This window comes from Myotis brandtii, unplaced genomic scaffold (genome assembly GCF_000412655.1).
Source record: "Myotis brandtii unplaced genomic scaffold, ASM41265v1 scaffold398, whole genome shotgun sequence".
Classification (NCBI taxonomy): Eukaryota; Metazoa; Chordata; class Mammalia; order Chiroptera; family Vespertilionidae; genus Myotis; species Myotis brandtii.
The window spans coordinates 2,389,136-2,401,873 of NW_005365280.1; the positions used below are offsets into that span (position 1 = coordinate 2,389,136).

A 12,738-nucleotide genomic window follows, 5' to 3' on the forward strand; every position below is an offset into this window, starting at 1 on the left:
GCGGGGGGGAGCTGATCAACAATGATTAGATACTGCTTTAAAATATAAGGAACTCACACTTGACAGAATAACTTGTGTTCTGATTTTAACTTGACAACTTAGTATGTATGTGGCCACAGGCAAGCCATTTCACTGAGCCTCAGTTTCCTGTTTTACAAAACCAGATAATAATATCAACTTGATTTATTTAACAGGATTCTTTTAAGGATCACCTGAGTTAACAGTGAAAGCGCTTTGGAAACAATTATATAAATTCAAGAACCACTAAAAGTAATTTCATGGAAAGTTATACTTTAAAATATATAACTTTTAACATGTTAAAAATAGATGAGTATCTACTACTAATATTAATAGAGTAGTGAAACCTGTAAGTTATACAATGTTCAGTTTAGTGTGGTGTTAAGGACCCCAAACCTCACATGTACCTGAACTGTGATTCCTAGTTATTCAGACCACTGCTCATCCCCTTTGCTTTTTCTTTTGCTCTAAAAATCATTTAACTATTATGATAACAATACTTTCTATTCCATCGAGAAAGCATAAGGCCCGATCTCTCAAAATTAAGATTTCAGAAACAATTCCTTTCCCCTTAATCACTTCCTGAATGAACAGATCCTTAAGTGTTACTGGACACTCAACAAGTCAGGTATTTGTGCTACAAGTAGAATTAAAAGGAGGATAGAAGACTGAACTCCTTGCTTCAATTCTAGCTTATTGCCCATTGCAGATCAGAATCCTTAACAAGGTGCCTAATCTTCACAAGGGGTAATTTCTCTTTATTTAAAGATTTATGTGTATGGACAGTATATACAAGCTGCCTTTAAGTCTTTGACAATGATTTAAATACGTAATATACATACATTTATATACCACCATAACTCAGAAATTGTTTGTATATAATGAATAATGGCCTCATGGTCAGCTGAGTGCCCCACGTCTTGCTTTTCCCTTAACAAAATATGCCAGCATTTTTAAAAGTATGATTTGTTCTCAGAGACCTTGAATGGTCTCTGAGAACCATTCAAGGGGCTCATGAGGTCAAAACTATTCTAAAAAAATACTAAGATGCTATTTGCCTTTGTGCTCTCATTTTATCACAAGTACACAGAGGCTACATGAGGTGAGATGCGTGGCTTTGAAGATTAATGGACTGTATATTTGTACATGTTTGTGTTTTTAAATGGTTTCTATATTACCCAATACAGTAAGTATAGATAGATATAACTCTGATACACGGAAGTTCTTTGGAGTCCTGTTTTCCAGAGGCTACAGAAGGTGAGATGCGTGGCTTTGAAGATTAATGGACTATATATTTGTACATGTTTGTGTTTTTAAATGGTCTCTATATTACCTAATACAGTAAGTATAGGTAGATATAACTCTGATACACGGAAGTTCTTTGGAGTCCTTGATACATTTTTAAAGAGTGTAAATGGGTTGTGAAAGTCTGAGAATGGATACAGTAAGCTATCCAACATGGTCAGTGGATACCCTGGGGCCAAAGTGCCAAATTCAAAAGGCCCCATCCCTTCTCCACACTAAATGGTGATTATGGGACCAAACATTATTTTCTGAGGATGTATGTCTAGAAGAGATAGATATGGAAGAACCCTAGCTGTCTACCACAAGAGTTTGTTTTAGCTTATGCTCATCTTGAGATCGCCTTAGAATTGCTCAGAAGCCTAACTGTGACTCCAGAACTTCTCGGGATCTCTGTGACTGAACCTGAATATTGTCAGCATCCGTGTCGCTACAGCTAGAGATCACCTACCTTGACACCCCCAGTTGCCCATTACGCCACAAGAGTTTGTTTTAGCTTATGTTCATCTTGAGATCGCCTTAGCATTGCTCAGAAGCCTAACTCTGACTCTCCAGAACTTCTCGGGATCTCTGTGATTGAACCTGAATATTGTCAGCATCTGTGTCGCTACAGCCAGAGATCACCTACCTTGACACCCCCAGTTGCCCATTACTGGCCCTCTGATGCTCATGCTCCCAGAAAACCAGTCCCAACTGCACGGCCTCAGGAAAATACACAATAGCTGGTTTTCATTCTCAATAGTGACCTGACCATACTATGAATCCTCTTACTTTTAAGGAGGGCGAAGCTGGATACAAAAATCAAAATCATGGGGACAGATCCCCAGATTCAATTTCGAATTGTACATGAATGATTCAGGATTGCAGCTATGTATTTATATACCCTCTTACCTTTAAATAGTAAACCAGAAGTTCATTGAGAGCAGGGTCTGCATTCAGGTTGACTAAGTAGCACTTGTCATCTCCCACCTTAATACCAGATGTCTCCAGGGAAATCCCCATACTTTCAAGTTGTCGTTGTCTCTCCTGTGCACAAAGCAGACAAAAACAGGGAACTCTATTTGTTGTTCTAGTCACCAGATGTATCCATGGAAAGTGTAAGTCACTGTTTCTGGGGACAATGCCAATGAAATGACACATTCCACTCAGCTCAACCAAGTTTCTTACAGTCTAAAATGTGTGACATCTTGTGTCAGTGTTCTGGGGGCACCAAGGGTGAACCAGACACCATCTTGCCCTTATGGGGCTTACCATCTAGTAGAGGGGGAAGACCACATACCTGGAGTCAAAAGAGGAGAGAGAACCCTGTGCCACAAGAGAGGAAGAAGGTGCTGTGGGCTTTGCAGGAGGGAGGTCATGATGGGTGAAGAGACCAGAAAGGCTCCAGAAAGAGAAAAAACTTAAGGTGGTTCTTGAAGCGTAAGAAGAATTTCAACAGGAATAAATCAGAGAGTAGCAAGATAAGGGCAGGATATTCTGGGGGAAGGGCACAGAAGAGCATAGTAAGGACTCTGGGAATACTGGAGGATTTCAGGTGCCAAGAACCCCTAGTAAATATGGGAAAGTAGTGAGAGATGGGGCTGGAAGAGCAAATTGGGTCCCTATTGCAGAGGGCTTTGAATTCATTCATCCATTCACTCACTCATTCACTCACTCACTCACTCAAGACATTTGTGTACTAGGTACTGATCCAGGGCTAAGAATACCACAGCAAACAAAACAAAGCCCCCTCTTTCATGAAAACTTATATACTAGTGAGAGGAGATAGGCCATAAAAAAACCAGATGGGTAAATATATATAATTTCCAATGGGGTTAAGTGCTATGGAAAAATATAAAGCAATGTAAGAGGGATAGGAAGATAGGTATATGTGAGACAGAGACAGAGAGAAGGAAAATATATATAAGAAACATATAAGTAAACAGCTGGACTAGGTCCCAGTTACTGCTTTCAAGCTACTTGATTGGGAAAGACACGAGCAGAATTAGTCCTTGCTTTATATTTATCTCAGGTTAAGTTCAGATAGCATCAAGCCCAAAGAATCATATACACTGAACAAACTATGATGCTCTGTATGTTACCAATTCTCTGTCAATCAGGTAGCCACGTGCTATGCCAAGTGATCTAGAATCAGAATAGATTTTTGTTTAAATGTGAAAAGCAGGAAATATTAAAGATATTTCTGCCCTAGCTGGTTTGGCTCAGTGTATAGAGCTTCTGCCTGTGGACTGAAGGAGACTCGGGTTCAATTCTAGTCGAGGGCACATGCTCGGGTTGTGGGCTCGATCCCCAGTAGGGGGCGTGCAAGAGGCAGCCGATCAATGATTCTCTTTCATCATTGATGTTTCTATCTCTCTCTCCCTTTCCCTTTGAAATCAATAAAAATATATTAAAAATAATTTCCTGTGCCGTCCCTGTTCAAATTCAGTGCTATCCAATACTTCTAGCAAATGCATGGACCAAACTGTACTTGGTCAAAGACATAAAGCCAGTGTCTAACTGGTCTCTGCAGCCTGTAGTTCGGCAGAAGGAGGTTCTCAAAAGACTTTTTGAGGATGGCAAGTGACTGACAGTACAGAAAAGACAGCACATGGAAACAAATCACAATGTTTTAGGCCTACATTATCAAGCTACCTGTGCAATTTCTTCTGTTTTCCTCAGCTTCTCTTCCCAAGTCACTGTTAGTTCTTTTATCAGCTTTTCAGACTCTTCAAGCTTCTCTTTCAGTTCAGGGGCCTTCATAGCCTTTAAAATGAAACCAGAGCGATCTGATTTTCTAATTTTTTTCCACCATTATAACAAGACAATCACTTATTGTCTTTCTTAAGCGGTTATCAACAGTCTGTTGGAAGCAATAAAGTCACACACTGTCAGGGTGGAGTTTAGACCTTGATTAATCAAATGAAATGTAAGAGGCAAATGACTGCTATTATTTAAAGGAGAAAAAGAAATACTAGTGCTCTGAATTAAATTGATAGAAATCATTACAGAGTAATTTTACCCATTATACTTAAATTTCGCATTTAAAGACTTAAAAAGATACTAAAGTTCATCTTCAAAACAGAAAGTAAGAAAAGAGGTTACTTAAGCAGATTTCTTTTTCAATAAGACAGAGATCAAGGCACATCACCAATAAAGGCATTCCAGTTACATTAACCTATCAGGAAAGGTGAAGATTCCTCTCATTTATTTTAAAATTTGAATCAGGCCCTTTAAACTACTTTTCTTATTGGTGGCATAAACTTAGTGTATTTATTATTCACTTGGAAGCCAGACATCTGGTTAAAAAAGCAGTAATTTCCCTCTGAGTTTGTCCAATGAGAATAACTAAGTGGTCTAAATACAGATATATGCAGCTTGTAAATCTTGGGAAGCCTTTACTTGAAACAATACACTTCGACATCCTATGATAACATCAGTATAATTCTATGAACCCTATGAACAAGAGCTTGGAACAGAAGTTGAAGGGGCGATGATCTACCAGGAGGACAGCTGAGTATGTCTGAGTTTCAGTATTAATAGAGCCTGAGAGGGACATTTGGTGCTGGAGACACACGGGAACATTCTAGGTCAGGGGTGGGCAACCTTTTTGTGAGTGCATGCCAAAACCAGCAAAATCTCTGACTCAAAATTCTTCTGCGTGCCAACCCTAATTTTTTGAGAACATGTTACACCTACTTGATATCTCTTAAGGTGAACGTATGTGAAGAACCTTGAAGAAGGAATAAAATTCATTTGAGCGACAAAAACACAGTATATGATGATGAAAAATACATTTATTTTTTAATGTATACATGCACACTGATAGTCCGACAGAAAACTTTATGACTCCGTTTGATATTATCAGTGGGACTTTTGCTGCTGCATCACTGATGACAGAGATTTTACATCAGGTTTATATTTCGTGACCTTCAGAGATATGCACGAGCTACTACTTTCATCCGTCAGGCTACTCCTGTTACGAGACTTAACAAAATTCATCACTGAGAACAAAGATTCACAAGCGTATGTGGATGAAACCAAAACACTGGTCAGATTTAGGAAGGCAGGGAGAGTTAAGACAGAGGCATAGAAATTGCTTTTCCCCTGTCTCGTCAATCCATGTCTATGGTCTTTAAGATAACTTGTTATGTAAAATTATTTATTTATCTAAGATGCACCTACACTGAATTTATCTGAAAAATAAAAAAGTTGATATTAAGAAAAAAATTGTAAATGGAAGATTATAAGAGAGGGTTTCGAGTGCCAGCAAAAGTTACTGGCATGCCATGTTTGGCACGCGTGCCAGGGGTTGCCCACCCCTGTTCTAGGTGAACCTGCTGTGGCTCCCCTCTCCTTTGGCTAGACACTGTGCTACCCACCAGGCCTAGATGACATGGTCACAGTGAAATGGCAGATTCAGAGACTAGAGGAAAAAAGTAGAGCATCCACCTTAAACAAATTCCAGACGCATTACACTTTCCTCCCAGGATCAGTACTCTCTTCAAAAGTTATCAGCATTTTGGTTTTTCAGGTGTTTGCTACCCTTCATGGCATCAATAGAAAAACATTATGCTTGATGCCCTGACTGATGATTATAACGATGATAATAATAACAGCAACGTGTGTTGAGCACTTATGTGCAAGGCATTGTGCTAAGTGCCTTCCACTATCAGTGTTTTACTAGGATTAGAAATGAAAAAACTTAATAAAACAGGTTTTTTGAACTATAGAAGCTCACAGTCTGAGAGAAGAGAAAGACATGTAAACAAAAAATTGTAATACAACTGCCAGTTAATTAATGGAGTACTCAGATCTCTGGCTTTACTCCTTTTTGTGTTATCTCCTTTTGATTACTTTGGTGATTAGATAAGCCAATAGATAAAAAGTAGTATTTAAACAGTGCCTGGTACACAAGTACACAAATACTCCACCCTGATAGTCTCCCAACCACCAGAAGAGGGTGGTGTGTGGAATGTGAACTCAGAAGCCTGAGATACACACCCAAATCCGGCAAGTGGACACATGTGACTTAACCTAAGGAACTTGGCTCCCCCTCAGGCACACTACCTATTTCAAAGGGGACAGTGCCTCGCCCGGTAACTTGCCTAAAGCAACAGCTATTTGGAAGAGGATGCGATTATTAAAGTCTGGGTAAAGTGGAGGAAAGATGGCAACAATGCACAATGTTGTTTCCTCTCAGGAGCTAATATAAATTTTAAAAATATGTATTTCTGAATTATTCCTAATATTTAATTATCCTTGATCATGCTATCTTCCATGACTTAAGGTGGAGATGACACACAACTAACTTATCTGAAAACTGCAGAGCCCTTTGGGAATTCTGTCTACAATCTTAATAAAACATCACAATTGGTTCTTAGGATTTCACATTGGAAGAGACCTGTGCTCTCAAGGGCCACTGATTTCCTGCAGCAAACAACTCGGTAGTAGCAACAACTCTCTCTTAATTGTCTGCTTCCTCCACTATAGGTTCCTAGCACAGAAGTCTGGTATTACTCATGTTGTCCTCACAATGCTTAGCACGTAGCAGACGCCAATCAACACTGAAATGTTGAGCCACGTGGAGATGACCTAGAACTGCAAGAAAGCATGTCCTTACCACTCAGATATCACAAGGCAGAAACTTCGGAAACAGGGAGCACCAGGCTGATTTTTTATTTTTAAATTATAGTTGACTTACAATATTATACTAGTCTCAGCTGTACAATACAGTGAGTAGACATTTATATACCTTACACAGTGTTCACTGCAATACGCCTAGTACTCATCTGTCACCATATATAGTTATTACAATATTATTGACAATATTCCTTATAATGTACATTACCTCAGCCTGCGAGAGCTGCTCTCTCAGTTTCTCGACTTCCTCCCGCAGTTCCCGGATGACTTTTGCATTGGGATCCTCATTCACAATGGCATGGTTAACAATCCTTTTGGCTCGATCTGCGTATCGCAATGTGGAGAGGGTCTCTTCATAGTTGTCTGCTGCTGGGCTAATGGTGGCTATCATAGAGGTCTGGCTGTTGCCTCCCAAATTGTCCTGCAAAATTTCAAATAGCATCTTAGGAAATAGCACTTCATGCACAACATGTATGATGAAAGCAGTAAACATGCATGCATGATACTATGGAAATGGATTTGTATTTCACAAATAATTTTATGACAAGATGAAATGTGGTCTCTCTATATTCATAACAATGAATAATGTCCATCAACCATTATAATGAAATAAAAGGCAATGGAAATTAGTTTTCATTCTGTCTTCCTAGGACTTGGGATAGCAGTACAATATTGTCAGGTGTTCATTGTACATTTAGCTTTGCACACACGTTTCAGCTGTCGCCTCTGACACAGCTAATTTTTAGTTGGTAAAAAACACTGGACGCTGAATTACCTTAAGAAGCCAAGTGAGGACTGAATCTCGATAAGGCACAAATTTGTTTTTACCCTTGCCAGCTGCCTGGTCAGCCAGTGATGAGATAACCAACCCCAAGGTTGTCAGTGATCTGCCAAGAGAATAATTTAAAAATTAGTTTTATAGAATGTTTATTTTGTTTTCAACAATCCTTATAGGTAATAAGTATAAAATATGCAGAATAAAGCCCTAAAGTCGATACAATCAAGTCTACATTATTTTGTCAAGAAGCTGAGACAAAGAAAAACAAAAAGTAACTCCATTAATTTAGAAGAATAAATTTAGAATTCCTATAAGAATCTCTTCTGGTTAATCACAGGACCTGTAAACATTCATTTCAGAACCTAGAAACATACATTTAAAAGATTACACTAGAAAACTTTAATTTACTCCAAATATTATGACACAAGTCTAAACCATGTACTCTTTGGGTCTAATTTGGGCCATATTGGCCTCTGAGTTTGTTTCCCAGAATTAACCATGTGATTTGCAAAGTCCCCTTCCACTACCTGTTATAAGGTATATAACTGTACATCTGCTTAAACCTGGTAAGTTTACTTCATGTAGTTATTAGATTATAAAAACAAAGATCTACCCATGCAGAGGACAGCATATGGCTACTCTTCCAACCCTGCTACTCAAAGCAGCATTGGCATCACCTGAGAGCTGGCTAGAACCAACTCTGAAGATTCCCAGGCCTACTGAATCAGGACCAGTTAAAGGGGCCTCCAGGTGACACATATGCACATTAAATTTTAAGAAGGCCTCGTTGAAGGCTACCCAAAATGATAAATACATTTAGTTGTCTTGGCCTATCTCAAAATGTGATCCTGGGATCAGCAGCACCAGCATCAGTGGGAACCTGGTTAGAAATGCATTTTCAGGCCCCTCCCCAGACCAAATGAATCAGAAACTTATAGTGGGGACCCAGCACTCTGCACTTCAGCAAGCCCTCCAGGTGATTCTGATGTAGGCTAGAGTTTGAGGACACTGGTTTAGGCTACTGAGCTCTTCCTTGTGGCTAATATATGTTCTCTGCACCTGGAGAAAAGAGAATCTAGAAACAACAGATCGGTGGTACTGAGGGATGAGGGACATCCTCTGGTGACACGGTTACATGCCAATTGCTCTTGTAAAAGGAATTCAACAGGATTCCAAATTTAGCAGCCAGAAAAGAGCAGCCTCAGGTCTCCCAGGATTGCAAGGAAGGTTACATGATATAGCAGAGAGAAAGTGCTTTCAAAATAGTTTAAACAATCAGATGTTACTATTTATTATAAAAACAAGGCAGGGTACAAATCAGCCATTAATCAGAGGTTAGCAAGTGAAAGACTAGATTGCTTTCTTTCCAATGCCAACAGGTTCGAAAGGAAAAAAGCCTATTCCCCACAAAACATAATTAATTCCCCAAAGGTGACTTACTGAAAGGTCATTGAAATGCAAAGCAAATGCAAGAGACAGAAAATGAACAAGAATTTTAATAACTAATAGCTATTACCACAAGTGACATCATAATTGACAGATGTAAAAATTAAACAAGTCTGATCCAAGAGAAATGAAACATGTCCACACAAAAACTTGTACATGAATTTTCATAACAGCATATTCATAATAACTAACATGTGGAAACAACCCAAATGTCCATCAAATGATGAAGGGATGAGTAAAGTGTGGTATGTCCATACAACAGAGTACTACTGACTATAAAAGAGGAATGATACAAGCTACATGAATGAACCTTAGAAAATTATGTTAAGTGAAAGAAGCCAAACACAAAGGCCAATATCCTGAGTTGAATAGTCCCCCTCCCTCAAATTCATGCCCACTAGAACCTCAGAATGTGACCTTATTTGGAAATATGGTCCTTGCAGATGAAAGTAGTTAAGATGAGATCATACTGGATAAGGGAGGGTTCTAAACCAAGGACTGGTGTCCTTATGAGAAGACCATATGAAGACAGACATGGAGAACAGCATGGGAAGATGGAGACAGATTGCAGTGATGCATCTATAAGCCAAGGAATGCCAGTGACCACTAGAAGCTGGGAGAGAGGCATAAAATACGTTTTCCCTCTGAGCCCCCAGAAGGAACAAACCCTGTTGATCCCTTGATTTTGGATATCTGGCCTCCAGAACGTAAGAAAGTAAATTTTGCAACCCAATTTGTGGTAATCTGTTATTAAAAAAAAAAAAAGGAAAATAATATAGCCACATATTATCTGATTCCACTTATATGAAATATCCAGAACAGGCAAATCTATAGAGACAGAGGTAGTAGCTGCTTAGGGCTAGAGATGGGGTCAATGGGGAATGACTTGGGCATGAGGTTTCTTTTGGGGGTGATTAAAATGTTTTAAAATTAGATTGTGGTAATGGCTGTACAACACTGAATATAATAAAGTATTGAACTGTATACTTTAAATTGGCAAATTATGTGGTATGTGCATTATTTTTCAAAGCAGCTTAAAAAATTTTTTTAATAATTAAAGAAAAATCTAGCGAGTTCAATCATCCTCCCAAAGCTAACAACTTTAAGAAAGATAATTGCATGTGATAGGTAAGAACTAGAGGAAAGAAAGAATTCAGTATAAGGCAAAAATACATTTCTGCTTTAATATAGAATATAGGGCATTTTCCATATTTTACAACTATTGAAATAAATTTTTTTAGTTGAAAACAATTCTCTGAACTAGCCCAGATTTTTAATACCCCAAATGAAGCAGAAGTTGCTTTAATTCTTACAAACTATAAAGAGCTCAGTGACTGAAAGGTCATTATTAGCAACTTTATGGTTCACAATGGCCCTTTATATGAAAACATGTTTTGAGGTTGTCATGGATTTTTCATCACTGAACTAAATTTTATGTTGTCTTGTGGCAAATACTTGTAGTTCCTAATCTGACAGTGTAGAGAGTAAAAAGGGAAAGTTTCTGTCACTCCTAAACATAAAACATAAAATCAAATGAGTGATCTGAGAAAAACTCCACTGTACCATGTGCTCTCTGGGAGCCCAGGGCAGCATGTGAGCTCAGGAGCAGGGTTGGAGCTGGATGGGAATTACACAACTCCAGTTACTGCCTGCACTTTGTTCTATAACTTACCTAGTTCGAGAAGTTTCTCATTAGTTGAAACCACACCCTTTTATCTAGTAGTGTGCACACATTCAAAACAAGAACATAACCTAAACCTATTAGGGTCTCCTTGGAACAAACTGAAATGAATTATAGGGTGAGTAGGACTCCAGGATGAGTGAGAGAGAGCAGGTTGTGACAAGGGGTCCACACCCCTACTCCCTACAAGGCCCCACCCAAAAGCAATGATCCAGGGGCTCCTGGAATTCTAAAAGCTGTTAAAAGCTTAATGTGTGAAAGGTGAGCAACAGGCTTACATATTTAATGAGAACTTTATTCCAGGGAACTTCAAAATATAACAGAATCACTCATTATGGATCCTGCTACTATTGTCTGCTCATGCTGGGGGCCAATGGGCAGTTTTTGTGCCTCACAGGTGTCCAGAACAGGGTGGGGTTGTTTACCAATTTTCAGGGCTGAAAAAGTTATTCCAGAATTCTAATTCTACCAAAGCACTGCTCCTTCCCTGAACCTACTGGAGGTGGAGACAGCAAGGAAGCTCTTAATCTTTAAATCTCTTAGCACAATTCTTGGGCTGGGATGAGAGTAGCATGGGGAGGGGCTGACTTGGAGGTGAAAGAAGAGTTAGGCAAGGCGATAGCATATATATATATATATATATGGCTAATATGCTAAGTGTCCGTCCAGGTAATGATGTCACGTAGCAACGTCCGGCTTCCTCCTTCTAGCGACTAGCCTCCTTGGAGTTTCTTCAGCCCAGGAACACAACTTGCTTCAGAGTCAGGTGGAAACATTTTACACTGTAACCAAATGTCAGTGAAGCTTTTTCCCATGCCTTATCTCATTTGATCCTCACAGAAGTCCTGGAGTAGATAGATAGGAGACTCGGTGGAATCCTATTTTCTTTTCATTAGCCAGAAAACGGAGATTTAGAAAGCTTAGAAACTTGACCCGACTGAAAAGAAGTAAGACATGGTGGACCTTAAAAATAACTTCAGGGAGAGAACCAAGATGGCGGCATAAGGTACAAACCTGTACGTGCTGCCCCCCACAACAACATTAAAACCACAACTATAAGACAAAACAGCTATCATCCAGAACCACAGGAAAGCTGATCGAGCGGAAGTCCTTCAACTAGAAGGAAAGAAAAAAGTGCATTGAGTCCGAGTAGGAGGGGAGAGGCGCCAAGAACAGAGGTACCCAGGCGTGCGCGAGGCTGCTGCACCTTGGTGCGCGGTTTTTTTTCAATTGGAAGGGGACAAGCTCTCTAATGCACTGAACTCATTTACGGCGAGACGCTGGGGTCCCAGGCTCCTATGGGGAGAAATGGGACTGTCTTGCAGCGGGTCGGAAAGCGAGGGTGACTTTCTCACAGAGCTGCTCACAGGGATCATTGTTGCTGCGGGGACGCAGGACTCGGGGACGCAGAGACTCGGAGTCGCAGAGACAGCTGACAACAGCCATTGCTGTTTGCTCCGCCCTGGTGAGTCTCTGAGACCCCGCCCCACTCAATTTACATCCCCACCCAACCTGTGCGAAGCAGGGCAAGGGAACCGAAGTGAATCAGAGAGCTCCAAAACTTCCAAACTCCAAACAAAGAGGAGAAATCTGTTGATATTGCTGTAGCCCCTGCTGGGTGGACCCATACAGTGGTTGACTTGGAAATCCAGGAGCCAGGGTACTCCAGGTCAGATACTAGACTTCAACTCCTCACATCTATAAGGGACATACTCAAGAAGCAGACTCAGTGAGCACCAAAGCCCCACTGAAGCAAGTCCTACCGCATAAGGGTGTCTCCAGCACAACAGTTCTTCTTATAGACACAGTGGCTCCTCGCAGTCAGCCAAAAATGTGAAGACAAAGAAACATGCCACAAATGAAAGAAATAGAGGAAAGCAAACTAATGGAG

At 39.9% G+C, this 12,738-nt stretch overlaps 1 protein-coding gene across 1 annotated transcript in view; it reads right to left on the bottom strand.

Annotated features, from left to right (window-relative positions):
- Positions 1-12,738, bottom strand: part of KIF13A (kinesin family member 13A) — a 210,862-nt gene that overhangs the window by 53,256 nt on the left and 144,868 nt on the right. Inside the window, exons 8-11 of the mRNA XM_014545170.1 lie at positions 7,718-7,829; positions 7,151-7,363; positions 3,955-4,065; positions 2,212-2,346 (exon numbers count right to left, since the gene is read on the bottom strand). Coding sequence (XP_014400656.1) covers positions 2,212-2,346; positions 3,955-4,065; positions 7,151-7,363; positions 7,718-7,829 — 571 coding nt within the window. The remainder of the gene's footprint in view (positions 1-2,211; positions 2,347-3,954; positions 4,066-7,150; positions 7,364-7,717; positions 7,830-12,738) is intronic.